The sequence below is a fragment of the Natrix helvetica genome, assembly GCF_964273705.1.
Source record: "Natrix helvetica genome assembly, chromosome: 2".
NCBI lineage: Eukaryota > Metazoa > Chordata > Lepidosauria > Squamata > Natricidae > Natrix > Natrix helvetica.
The window spans coordinates 277,625,561-277,639,635 of record NC_138552.1 but is presented as its reverse complement, the minus strand read 5'-3'; the positions used below and the strand labels follow the sequence as shown (position 1 = coordinate 277,639,635).

The 14,075-nt window shown below is 39.3% G+C and overlaps 1 protein-coding gene across 3 annotated transcripts in view; it reads right to left on the bottom strand.

Annotated features, from left to right (window-relative positions):
• Positions 1–7,860, bottom strand: part of ZZEF1 (zinc finger ZZ-type and EF-hand domain containing 1) — an 87,991-nt gene extending 80,131 nt beyond the window's left edge. For all 3 annotated transcript variants that reach the window (XM_081940386.1, XM_081940388.1, XM_081940387.1), the window contains exons 1-2: positions 7,183–7,860; positions 417–561 (exon numbers count right to left, since the gene is read on the bottom strand). In XM_081940386.1, coding sequence (XP_081796512.1) covers positions 417–561; positions 7,183–7,710 — 673 coding nt within the window. In that variant the 5' untranslated portion in view covers positions 7,711–7,860. The remainder of the gene's footprint in view (positions 1–416; positions 562–7,182) is intronic.
• Positions 7,861–14,075: the final 6,215 nt, after the last annotated feature.

The following is a 14,075-nucleotide window of genomic DNA, read 5'->3' as shown; positions in this document are numbered from 1 at the left end:
ACAGTATTAATATCTTAAATTGACAATTAATTCCTGGTCCAATTTATCTTAGAAGGACCTATGAACACATTGTCATAATTGTAGGCATTTTTATAAAAGTTTCAGGTTCTAAGTTGTAAGATTCAGTTAGCTTTTTTAAAAAAAACTGGAGATAAAATAAGGACATTGAAAATATAATTTTGTTCCACTCTTCTCTCTAGAAATTTGGAAGAGCTCCATGAACTTAAATAATATTTTATTTCAGGCAGTAGACAAGTATATATGCACGTACACAACTTGAAACATCACGTTTCTTAAAAGCTGTATCCATCTAAACCAGGACTCTCCAAGGCCTCAGTGAAAAGATTTATTCAGTGCATAAATCAAAGATAATTTAAGTGAAAATGACAAGAACATATTCCTTCCTTCTTTCTTACCTGGAATAAGTGAACAACTCTGCATCTGCCGGATTACGTGACTAAGCTCTCCTTGCAAATTTGCACCACTGGAATTCTTGAGAACCTCCAGCATATTTTCCACATCCACTGTGCCATCACCCTCAGGATCAAGTTGAGCTAAAGCCTAGTGGGGGGAAAAAGTTAGAAAAGCCTCTCAGTACTTATCATATCCATCAGCAGTTGGAAACCAACAAATTCTTGATTAGAATTTGGTCAACATTAACACCATCTTGCTCAAACACTTTCCTGAGTTTCTAAAGAAATAACTCTCATATAATTATCTCTAATAATAATAGCACTCACAATAGTTATTAAAAAATTAAATTCTGTAAAAGGTCTCTCACAGGAGAAATCAAGAATTGCAGTCATTACAAATAAATGACAATTAGTTTTCCTGAGATAATATGCAAAGCAAAACACAACATATACAAACTTGAGTGACAGGTTTTCAGTATGCCCAGCCTGAAGAAACAAATGCTCATATTTCTCCTGGCAACTGTTCCCTATTTTCACTTACCACAGTCCAACCCAGAAAGGATTGATATTAATAGTGATGAAGGCCTCAGATTTTCTGATCTCTGCAGTTAAGGTAACTGTAAACCACAATTTTAGATTACAGTACCCTTACTGACTGCAAATATGTGATGACAAGAAATAAAGCATTCAAAGATCTTTCTCTGAAACATGTTAAGTTGTTTTCCAAACAGCATAAATTCTGATTGTCAGGACACAGGGATCACAACACTGCAAACTGATGCATACAGAATGCTGCTGCAACTAAACTTTATAAATATAATATATATGAAACAATATATTAACTGATATCACAATGGTCTAACATAAGAATATATATTTTGCTACCTTGAATATGGCAGTTTCAGCTCAAAGAACTGACTCTTTGAGAGAATCTCCTATTTATTTAAGTTTCTATCTTCAATGAATGTAAATATACTGCTGAGCAGATTTGCTTGGTCTGATGAAAGCAAATAATCTTGGAGAACATTTATAGCCTATCCATTCCTGTGTTAGATGACATTCATTTAACATAGAAATGTGTTCTCCAAATAAATGTGTTAAAACTCTAAACCTAAGAATTGCTAGTGAGAATGGTAACCATAATGAATGGCAATTATGATAGTTCAAGCCCAGCTGGAGGAGCTGCCCAGTCTCTACTTTGACTGATCTCCTTGCTTCATAAACCATGTCTCCAAAAAGACCACCTCCTGGAAAGCCTGGCTTTGCTACTTCTGCTCCAACGTCTGCAACGTCTAGTCCAGCTACACAGTCAAAGATATCAGAACTGATGCAACCCAAGACTACAGAGATAGACTTCCAACAAATGCTTCAACAAATTTTACAAGGCCAGGAGGAAATTAAGAAACAGTTAAGGGAAATGAAAGATGAAATTAAACAGAATCAAGCCCAAATCTTTAAGAACTCACAGAGACTGGACCTTGTGGAGGGTGGGGTGGCGGAGGCGAGGGGGGGGGTAGAGGCCTTACAGAAGGGGAACAAAGAACTTGACATCCAACAAATGAAAGCAGAGTTTGAAAGAATGTCCTTTTATCTTAGATTTCAAAATGTAATAGAAGCAGATGGGGAAAATATAAGGGACATTATGACTAACATTTTAGCTGAATACATACACAAAGATAAACAGCAGATGGAATGGGAGATAGATCTAGCTTATAGAGTGAATTCAGCATATGCCAGAACACATAATGTACCCAGGGAGGTTCATATTAAATTTCTTAGGAAAACCACAAGAGATGAAATTCTGGGTGTACAAAGGGGGCAAACACTGACATACCACGATAGGGAGATAACCATTCTAAAGCAGATTCCCAAAAAAATTAGGGAAAAAAGGAAAAGCTATTCGCAATTGGCGAATAAATTATACCAGAAGGGGGTGTGGTTTAGATGGTTGATGCCTGAAGGTATGCTGATATTCTGGGAGGAGACAAGAATCAGAATCAACACACCCATAGAGGCACAGGCCTTTATGGAAAAAAACAAAGCGAACCTAGAAAAAACAGATGACACTACAACGGTTATGCAGGACACGGGAGGGGCCGGAGCTCTGCCAGCGGGGGGTGAAGGGGCAACACCAAGAAAGCTCAGATCACAAAAATAAATAAGAAAACCACAATGTTATAAACAGACCGAAAGTATTAATGAATTTACAACTAGACTATATATTATAATTATATAAACTGATTGAAAAGTATTTTTTCTAGAATTAATATGCTGATTTTTTTTTATGACTATGTAATAAGGTTTGATATTTTGATGTAACCTAGGAGTCTGGAGGGAGGGGGCGTCTGCCATACTTGCAACTGCCAAAATTTGTAACTATTCCACTTACCCTTTTCCGCATAAATGTTTTTAAAAAAACCAATAAAACTTCTTGAAAAAAAAAAAAAAAAAAAAAAAGCCCAGCTGGAGGACACAAGACTTGAAAGTTTGGGTAATTTCTGATGAATCTGTCTCAATCCACAAAAATGATCATAAGGGATATTGTGAGGAAACAAAGAAGAAATATACACTAATAATTACCTGGCTCTGGGTGGATTTAGCGGTAGTGTAATTAAAACTATTTATACAGAATATATTTGTTTCACCTGTATTCAGCACCTACCACACCTTAAGCAGCAATTTTCTGATATCAATGGTATGTAAACAGAGTAGGCAGTATATTTATTATTCAGAGCTCTCTCTGTTCAGGTACTGGTAGATTTTATCTACTTAATAATCAATAATTTTGTTTTTGTCTGCTACAGTGCTGCTTTGATTATTTCTATTTGCAAGCATTATTTATGGTATGTCTTAATATTTCATGTACCATATATTGTGAATTGCATTTGAATTTTCTAATGTTTAATTAACTAGATATATGTTTAGATATACTTTTTAAAGATCATACCTCATTTCAATATATTTCATAGCATAATTCCATAGCATGATTGGATTTGCAGAAATGGACTCCAAAAATATAAGTAAGGAAGATAACTTTGCCATTTGCCACAGCTTGAAGGCATGTAAATCAACCAGCTTTCCTATCTGAATAACTTGTTTTTTAACAGGGTGTGGTCCACTGAACCTTTGCCCAGAAGCAATACTGCACTTCTCTTGACATTATCTTTTATTACATTATTTATTTTTCACGCCCTTCCCGCAAAAGCAACAAAATATTTTGCAGATTCAATTTTACTTGATTTAATCTAGACTTCAGGTGCTTTTGCCATTTTTCTTGGTTATAATCATTTAAAACCAAAGAATCTTTAGCATCCATCTCAGTCATCAGAATTGGCTCTAACTGGGAAAGGAGATGTCTTAGATATTGAGGCTCCAAACCAAAAGGAACTTTAATGACCAACAACTTAAGGTGCACTCAGAAAACACATGCTAATCAATGTAGCTCTCAGAACAGTAGTGTAACTTTGCAATGTCTAGATTTCTCAGTAAGTTTAACTGCTGTTGCTGATGCATTCAGGACCAGCTGAAGTTCCTGGGTGGTCTTTGAGAGCAGTTCCATTAAGAACAAATTATAGTAATCCAATCTACAATTTGTGCATTGACTGGAGCTGAACAAAAGGCAGTATAGGCTACAGCTTCCATCTGCTTTTGTAGCAGGTACTATGAATCCAAAAGAAACCTGTGGTAGTAAACCTGTGCTGAGTAAGCATAACCCTGCAAAAAGTTATATTTGTTATTAACTTGGATTCAGCTGGCTTCTGACTTAACATCCACTCCATTTTGCTTGGCTAAAGTATAAACCTTTTTTTTTTCCTATCAAGGGTCTAACAGACTCCAAGCATAAGGCCAGGGTTTTGGGGGCCAGGGTCAGATCCACCCACTCAAATAAAAGTGTAATCAATCAAAAATGCCTCCAATTCCCTATCCTCACAGACAGTCTAGTGTTTGACAGTATTTATCACTGAGAGGATAAGGACAGTCATCATGATAGCCCACAACCATGAGGACAATCAGTTTTTCTCCTTACCGGGGCCTGTTTCTCAACTGCCAGATATCACATATTTTCCAGAGCTTTAATTATTGCTCCAACAATTTTGTCAACAAGTTCCTCACTTCCTCAAATGCCACAGGCCCAAAGACCAACTCAGGTAAATATGTCATTTCTGCAATATTTTAAGATACTGTGGGATCCTTGGTGCCCTGAGCTTGGTTGTTTTCTTGCAGATGTTTCATTACCCTACTAGATATAACATCATTGTAGTTAGCAAGATACTATCTGCCCAGCTTCAAAGAGAAATCTGAGCACCCTGAAATGCTTAGCCAGGTAATTGCAGTTTCCCAGCAGGGACTTCTAGCTATAATTTTATAGAGGAGCTTAGGACACCGTGAATGGGCAAATATTCTGCAGACAAAACAAGAGTGAAAAGTTATTTATTGAATCATATTTATATGTTGCCTATCTCACAGAAATGTAATCTTGCTTTGTTGCCCTTATTACATGAGGCAGGCTCAAATTTTTGCTCATGCCTATTTTCAGCTGTATTCACACTTAGTTTTCCCCAAGCTTGCTCCAAGTATCTCTTTTCTTAATTTCCCAAAACTCATCAGAAAACTCAGTCACTCTGAAAGAAGCAGCCCTAAGTAGTATACTTACCGCCTTCATATTCAAGAGGCTATCAATACTTTCCATAGAGCTGCCCTAATTGTTGAATTCCCCAAACCCATCTGAAAACCCTGTATGTTCATCAAGCACTTCAGGCAGGTCATCTTAAATCAATGCTTTCTCCCTGTGGAAGTTAGCAACCCCCATTAAACTCTTTGTCATGAGGAATGATCTGCCTATAACAAGAACTGGTGCAAAAGCCTCCTGTTATCAGATCATTTCTCTGTGATAAAGAGAATATTATCAAGCGTAGCCAACAGCTATTTGGTGTGAGTCATTGATTACATAAACAGGTTTGTACTTTTTATATGCAACAATGAAGTTGTTGGCTAAGAACCTAAAGAAGTTGCCACAAATATTGCACTATATGATGCGACAAAGAATATGGATCTACAATAATATAACAAAAATGTGTTGGACAAAGAAAATGCAGTAAACAATTGCCAGCTTTAGAGATAAATAAAAAAATAGAATAAGTAGATGAAATTTGTCTAATTTGGTAGAAAATTTATTAAACCTGAGAAAATAGATAGAAATTTAAGAAAAATGGATAGGCAGGGGAAATACATGGTTTGTGAATGAATGTTTACCAGAAGAAGAAAATGATGCCATATAAGAACATGCTTCTAACTATGTTGTTATACAAAAGAGTTGGTCAGAAAAAAAATGAAAAGTTGAATACAGTGGGATTAAAGAACAAATAGTAATGTATGAGACAGTATACAGACATAGTAGAAACATGATAGGTAAGGTGGAAAAGGTATAAATATTTTCATTAGATTTTACTTACCTTTTTCACTTATCGCCATCATTACTCAACCTAAATTTTACTGTCAGCCAACTCCAGTAGATTCTAATTTATTTTGCTCACTATTTTTTTCAACATAACACTGATGCCCCAAAAGGAAGCACTAGGATTAGTACTCTGTATTTATCTAGAAATAAACATGCTGAAAGGGCTCCATTAAAATCATACTGACAATTGGTCTTCATTTCTTTACCGTTCAACTAGACATGGTTTAAAAATATGTTTGTAGGCATTCCATATCTCATTATTTCAAATGTATTCCCTAATGGCATCCTTGGTGAAAACTGCACATGCTTGAAGCCTGCTAATTGGTTCAGGAGAAAGTCAAAGATGAAATTCCAATAATACATTTAGTACTAAATGTAACCCAGAGTTTATGAGTCGCTCCGTGCAACTTTAGTGGAAAACAAAAACATTGTCTCACACACACACACAAAGCCTGATTTTTTTTAAAGTGAGTTCATTCCGTTATTTTGAACATTGTTCTTTAGGTCTGAGCATGGTGGAAGCTGGCAGGAAGTGAGCTCTAGACTGCAGTTCAGTAACAGTAATAGAGTTAGAAGGGATTTTGGAGGTCATCTAGTCCAACTCCCTGTTCTCACAGAAGAACTATACTATTCCTGATAGATGGCTGTCCAGTTTCTTCTTAAAAGCCTCCAGTGTTGGGGCACCCACAACTTCTGAAGGCAAACTATTTCACTAGTTGATTGCTATTCCATTGGAAGAATGGTTACAAGAACTGAGCAGGGCTAGTCTAGTGAAGAGAAGGACCAGGGGAGACATGATTAATAGTCTTCCAATACTGGAGTGGCTGCCACAGAGAGGAAGGGGTCAAGCTATTTTCCAAAGCACCTGAAGACCAGACAAGGGATAGTGGATGGAAACTGAACAAGGAGAGATTCAACCTAGAAATAAGGAGGAATTTTCTGGCAGTGAGAACAATTGATCAATGAAGTTAGCTTGAGAAGTTGTGGGACCTTCATCACTGGAGGCTTTCAAGAAGTGACTGGACTACCATCTGTCAGAAATGGTGTAAGTCTCCTGCTTGGGAGGAGTGGGGTTGGACTAGATGACCTACAAGGTCCCTGTCAGCTGTGTTGTTCTGATTGTTTGATGATTCTGGTATCATATACATGAAGAAAGATGCCCCAACGGAAAGTTGCCCTGAAAGCCTCTCTGAGCGCAACAAGTCTTTTTGCCAGTCTTGGAAGAGAAGCGTTACGCTAGCAGCCCTTTCGCCCTTGCAGGTGCAGTTGACCCCCAGCCGGCCTGAGCTTCCCGTTCCCTCCCGCACTCACCTCTTCGCTCCTGACTCGCTCCTCGGCCGCAGCGTCCGCAGAGTCCCCTCCTGTCCCGGCGGTGGCCGTCCCTTGCGCGGGTCCAGCGCGGATGTCCAGAGCTTCGCAGAGCTGCTCGAGGCTGATGGCGTGCTCCCCGCGGCCCAGGCGCTCCTCTAGCCAGCGCACCAGGGCGGCGTGGTGGCGCGAGAGCAGCGGCTCGGCCGAGGGCACCTCGCGCAGGCGGGCGGCGGCTTCTTCGCGCAGCCGGGCCTGTCCGAGCAACACCGCCGGCGGCGGGAGGGTCGAGGCGGCCGAGGAAGGCGACGACGACGAAGCCGGCGGCGGGGAAGCTATGCCCGGGAAGGCGGCCTCCATAGCTCCCGGTGGAGGGGACTCGCTGGTGGCAGCGGCCCAGTTGCCGTTACTATTGCTCCAGGTGACGATGCTCGCCGTTCCTCTTCCTCCTCCTCCTCCTTCTCCCCCTCCTGCCGCTGCCGCCTCCTCCTCTTCTTCCTCGCCCTCGCTGTGGCTACCCACGTTCCCCATGAAGCCCTCGGGCCGCCTTTATGCCCTCCGGCTCCCTCCCTTCAGGCGAACTCCTGTCACGGATCAGGAAGGGCCGCCTCGCTCTTTCTCTCTCTCGCGCGTCTTCTTCCCTCAGGACACATTTCCGCCCAAACGTCGCAAAGGCCGCTCGCCCAGTGGCGGTTTACGACCCTGCCGTACAGCAGAGCTGAAAAATATGGTGAGGTCCAGGGCCCGAGCGGCACGGCGAAAGATGGCCCCCTGTCGTCTAATAAAGTGATAGCATCGCTTTTCGGCAACGCCGCAAACCTGAGCAAGGGGAGGAGGGGGTCTCTACAGCAACGGAGGGCTGGCCTCATTTTGTGGCAGAGTCGCAAAAAATCACAGCCGCCTAGAGCTAAGAGTCTATGCCATGATAACCTAACGGGTGCGAGCGTCTCAGAATGTCGCAAAAGGCGAGCGGGACTCGTCTTTTGCGGCAGAGGCAAGAGTGTCTTTGTCCGATAGTGTTAATTTTGGCTGAGGGAAACTTGCAGCATAGAGATAAGAAAAGGGAAGAGTCACCTGGTTATTTCAAAGGGCACCAATAAAGGAGAATATTTGTAGCCCAGGGTTGAAATGAGGGCTCCTTGGTGCTCTCTATGCTTGTGTTTTTCTTGGAGATTACCCAAGAAATCATTACCCAAACTAGACTATAGTAGTTTACTTTATTGTCACTGCACCTTGTACAACGAAATTAGATGCCATCTTCAGTGTACATTATATCCTGTTTCCCTGAAAATAAGACCTCCCCAGATAATAAGCCTTGTTGGGCTTTTGAGTGCATGTGCTAAAATAAGACCTTCCCCGAAAATAAGACCTCCCTGAAAAATATTGCAACACAGCAGCAGCCATGAGGTGATCACGCTCACTGCCTCCTACACCTCAAAAATAATAAGACACCCCCTCCCCCAAATAAGGCCAAGTGCTTATTCTGGGGGTCAAAAGGGAAACACAGTAATAACTATAATAAAATAAAATGAACAAAACACATTCATTCTTAAGGTGACCAACTTTTTTACAATGAAAAGGAGGACAAATAAATTGGAAAAAAATTATCATAAATAAAAGAAATATTTTATTCACTGCAGCAATAATACACTAAAATATGATATATGCATAATAAAACATTTGTAACGTTTTATATTGTAATTATGCTTACATGCCTGTTAATTATTATTTAAATGAGTACTTTTCCATTGAATTAATATTTTTTGTCAATATATCATCTTCTAACAATATATTGGAAATATCTGAACAAGAAATATCCTTCATATTGAATTTTACAGCAAGTGCTGCAGCTAGAGTATCAACATTCAATCTCGATTTCTCACTTGTCCAAAAATCAGTGGCAATTGAAAAAAAACTCTTTCAACTGCTGCATTAGTTCCAGGGCAGCACAACGTAAATTGAACAAGTATAAATAAATTTTCACATGGAATATGTTCATTTTTGAAATGGCTGAAAATATCCACCCATCTTTTATCATTTTCGTGTTGATTTTCCCATTGTATTAATTTTTCAGAATTTAAATATACATTCAGTCTTCCAATTTCTTCAAAGAGACAATTGTCATCTATTTTAATGTCTGGCATTTCTTTAGATAAAAACTCAATACAAGATTCAATATCTGTCCAATATACTTGCGATGAAGTCAAAAAACACCATTGAAAACTGTTTTCCCGTGATGTTTGTTTCAGATCATTCTTCGATATATTGAAAACATGTTTGGTAAAAATTCTGCACTTCTTTGATAAACTTTTCCATTATGCCCAGATTTGATTCCTCTAAGTCTGAAAATGTTCTTTTTATAATTAAAGGAAGAAATTTATCTTCAAATCGAGATTTATATTGAAGGATAAAGTCATTCAAAATAAGACTAACTTCTGTAGCTGAAATGTGTTCACCTTCAATCTTTTCAATCGTTTTGTGAAAAATAGATGCTTGATTATGTACAAAATACATTAATATCTCAGATATTTCATTACTGAAAAACGATTCCAGGATTTTAGGACATTTGTCTAAACTTAAAAAATATGAACAGAGAGGCTGAAATAATTGTAGAACATGCTCTACAGCATGTGTTAGAGCAAGCCATCTAACTTTTGAATATCCTAAAAGTTTTTGTATTCAACATTCGCTTCTTCACAAAATTGTTTTAAAGTAGCCACACGAACGGTAAAAACACTAAAGTACAAATAAATTGTAGTTGTTATTACTTCTACATCAATTGTCATGGCACATGACGCCATGTTGATTGCATTTGACAAAATATGTGCATTACAACCTATTCCTAGTATTTTCTTTTGGAGTAAATCTTGTAATTTTACATACACATTATTCACCCCTTTGTGTCTTCGCCCACCAAAATTTGTGTTTGTATTATCAGCTGTTAGTGCAACAACTTTGGATTTCAAATTGTTTTCATTTATTACTCTGTATAGATGGTTTGTCAAAATTTCAGCAGTTTCACCCTCAATGGATTCTAAATTTAAAATTTTTACTTGAATCCCCTTGGTAACATTAAAATATCTTACTAGTATTGGATACAATTTGGTTTCATTATGATTTGATGCATCAGATAAAACCGTTACAAATGCTGCAATTTTCAAGTCTGCTGTAAGTATTTTATCACAGTAATTTTTAAATACTGATTTAATAATAGCCTCGCATTTTGTCCTGGTGCATGAGAATTTAGCATTGTGACACTTTTTCAATGTGAATTATGGTATGAAATGCAAATGTTCCCTCCATTGCAAGTAACTGTTTTTCATCTTCAGAATAATTTGAAGTTTTAAAAAAACCTGTTACTTTACGACTGGAAGCTGATGCATCTAATGATTGCTTATGTTTGTTGGTGGACAAGTGTTTCGTTATAGCTGCTCTGACCCCAACTGCAATACAAAATTCTCCTCTGCAAATATTGCAGAAAACAATGGCATCTTTCTTTGATATGAGGAATGGAAATTCCTTTTTCAATTGATTGTTGAAATGGCATTTCCTCTTTTTTGATTTTTTCATCCCCAAATGAAATTTAAAATTAAAAATAAAATATAAAGCCACACGAACGATGCAAGCACATTATGAATAAATAAAATTAATTATTACAACTGAAACTTTAATAACATAAGCAAATAAACTTTACTAAAATTTAATTTTAAATTATTTTACATTTCTGTTGACAACAGGGTTGTATAAACTTGTAAATAAAATTATACATATTTGGAAATTATTAAATAGATAATGAATTAATAAAATGTGAAATGTACTTACCTCTGTATAATTGAATATTCACTGAGAAAGAAATAATTACCGTAAGTCATTCAATTGCCGACGTGCTGTGAGTCTACTGCGTGCGTATGTGCCATGTCGTGTTTCGGTAAGAAGTAAACAAAGCCACTTGCGCGCGGCGCTCTCTCTCAAGGTCTCCCGTGCGGAGCGCATGCGTCTCATAATCACGTCTTATACCGCACTACAGTGACGTGCAGTGAGGTTTATGGCTGGTGAGGCACTGACAGTGGTGGGTTTCAAATATTTTTAGACTTGTGGACTTCAACTCCCAGAATTCCACAGCCAGGCATGCTCAGTTCCGATTTAAAATGACAGCATTTGTTTCTCTCTGCCTTCCTCCCCCTCTCTCAAACACACACACACACACACACACACACACACACACACACAAGTTGGATTGGACTATCTCTCCTACCCCCTTCCCTCTCTCACTCACTCTCAAACAAACACACACACACACAAAAGTTGGATTGGATATATTTTCCAGTGGCTCGAAAGCAGCTCCTCTGCCATCCCCCCATTCCCCTACTGCCTTCCCCAAACACCTCCACCATTGCAAATGCAGCCTGCTGTCTGGTGGGAAATGCCTGGAATGCAATAAAACCCACCCACTCACCTCCTGCTGACAGGCTGGAGTGAGAGGAGAGGCAGAGAAGCCGGAGGGGGGCCAATCCGAGCCTTCCAAAAGAAAGAGACTGGGGGAAAGTGTGTGTCTTTGCCTGGCTTCCGTGGATGACTCTGCTTAACTGTTAAAAAAAGCCTCTAAAAAAGCGCCCTCTACTATGAGGCAGGAGAACTGCGTGCCTCACCTACGTCAGGAATTTTTAGGCTTTTAACCCTTGCTTAACTCTGCTCGAGTGATCATAAAACACCTAAAGTCAGACTAGAGGAGGCATGCAGTTCTCCTGCCTCATAGTAGAGGGCGCTTTTTAAGAGGCTTTTTTTAACAGTTAAGCAGAGTCATCCATGGTGAGGCAGCAACTAGCTCAGCTTTTTCCTTTTACATTTGTTTTCTTTTCATGATGAGAGCGGTGAGGCTCTGCCTCACTTGCCTCACCTGACTGCACATCACTGCCGCACTATACCGAGCCTTGAGGAGTTGTCGTGTCAAATACAAATACGTCACATAACGCGCAACAGATTAGTCTTCAAATATCGAAAAGGAGGACATGTAGGAGGACACTTTTCGAGGGAGGACAGAACTTACAAAAGAAGGACTGTCCTCCCTAAAGGTGGATGATTGGTCACCTTATCATTCTTCACATGCTATACAATTGAATTGAAAACCCCTGATATTGCATTATATTTCACTATACAGTAGTGAATACTACTGTACCACCATACAGTAGGTAGCATCATCATTGCTAGTAAGGAGTTCTGTTTGCTGTCAGTTTATTTCAAAGGGGATTTGTTTGCAGATCCAGATTGGCTGCATAGAAATGAAAAACAGATGAGCCCCGCTAGGCAGAAACAAGATAGATGTACTTGAATTGATGCCTATCAAAAAAGACCTGCTGGTGGTTTATCTCATCAAGCAGGAGTTTCTTTTCTATGGAGTACAAGATGGAGAAATCGCTATGCAGGACTGAAAGTCGGTGGCATCGGGAAGTTGAAATGGGTAGAATGCCTTTGAAAATGGAGGTTCTGATTATCTAACGCAGCCATTCCCCCAGAGACTGCCTGGGTAACGTGCTTTGTAATATAAGTTACCACCTGCATGCTTCCAGCTGGATTGGAAAGCAATAGCAGTAAGATATTTACCTCTTTGTGTAATTTACAATGCCTTCGCGCTGATTTTCAGTAGATATACATTACTTCTACCATCCAGTGTTTGAGAACCGCCGACCTAGGTAAACAGCAAGTGGTTAAAGACCCTGCATTCAACAACACCCCTCAAATTGCAAGATTTCTCAGGCAAACCAAATAATTAAAAATCCTCAAGTCAGCACAAAAATGCATTCTTATAAACTGCCCCCCTACATTTCAAAACTGCTTTTTTTTTTTACAACAGCTGGTGTTTGGCAGGGACAAAGCAGGGAAGTTCTTATAAAAACAAATTTTGATATCAAAGACTACCCTTTTTTCCTTATAAGGCACACCAAGCCAAAGCACATCCCTTGAATTAAAAAAAAATCACACTCTCTCTCTTAAATTGTACATCAGCACATTGATATGTCCTGCAAATCTAGCTTGTTTAATTAGTTTGTGATTCATGGCCCAGATAATATGTTAATTCAGCAACGTCTTTAAACGTGTTGCTTGAATACAACCGTTCATTGACCCAGCATTGTCATTAGAAGTCTCTGTGACATGGCAAATCTTACTATATTATTATTATTTTATACTTTTTTTGTATATAACTCAAGGAAGTGAACATATCTAATACTTATGCCTCCATTTTCCTTGCAACAACAACAACCCTTTGAAATGGGTTGGACTGAGACGGAGTGAATGGTCAAAAGTCACCCAGCCAGCTTTTATACTGTTGGAAGAAATGTCCTTCTGGGTTCAGCTCCAAGTGGGGAAAAAGACACTGGAAACATGGAGGTTGCTTGGAAAGAAGGTTTAATGGTGGACAGGACCACATGGCTTGAGCTCCTGAACAGAAAAGGTGATCACATGCTTCCAAATGTTGGGTGAAGAAGAAAAAAGAGAAAGAACGGCTGAAAGTTCCTGGCTTTATTCTCTCTGTTCGGCCCCACCTCTCTGTTTCCTGTTCCTGTGTAAGATATGTATTCTGATTGGTTGTTAGACTCCCATGGGGCCATGCAGGGGCAACTCTTTAGGTTGTGCTCTGAGTCCAAGTTTGGTTGAGCATTGCTTCTTCCCAGGTGCCCTGTGGTGAGATGGGTAAAGGGCTAATACTATCTTGCCTTAATCCCATCACCCTGGAGCTGAAGGGGAAGGGTTTTTGTTAAGTAGAATAGACTGACCCAGGTGTTTTAAATGGCCCATTAGCAAAGATGGAAGCTATTAAGAGTCTATTTCCTGCCTAAAAACATGTTTCTCCATTTCTGATCCAGGGAAATATAATATACTGCCTTTTCAATATTTCC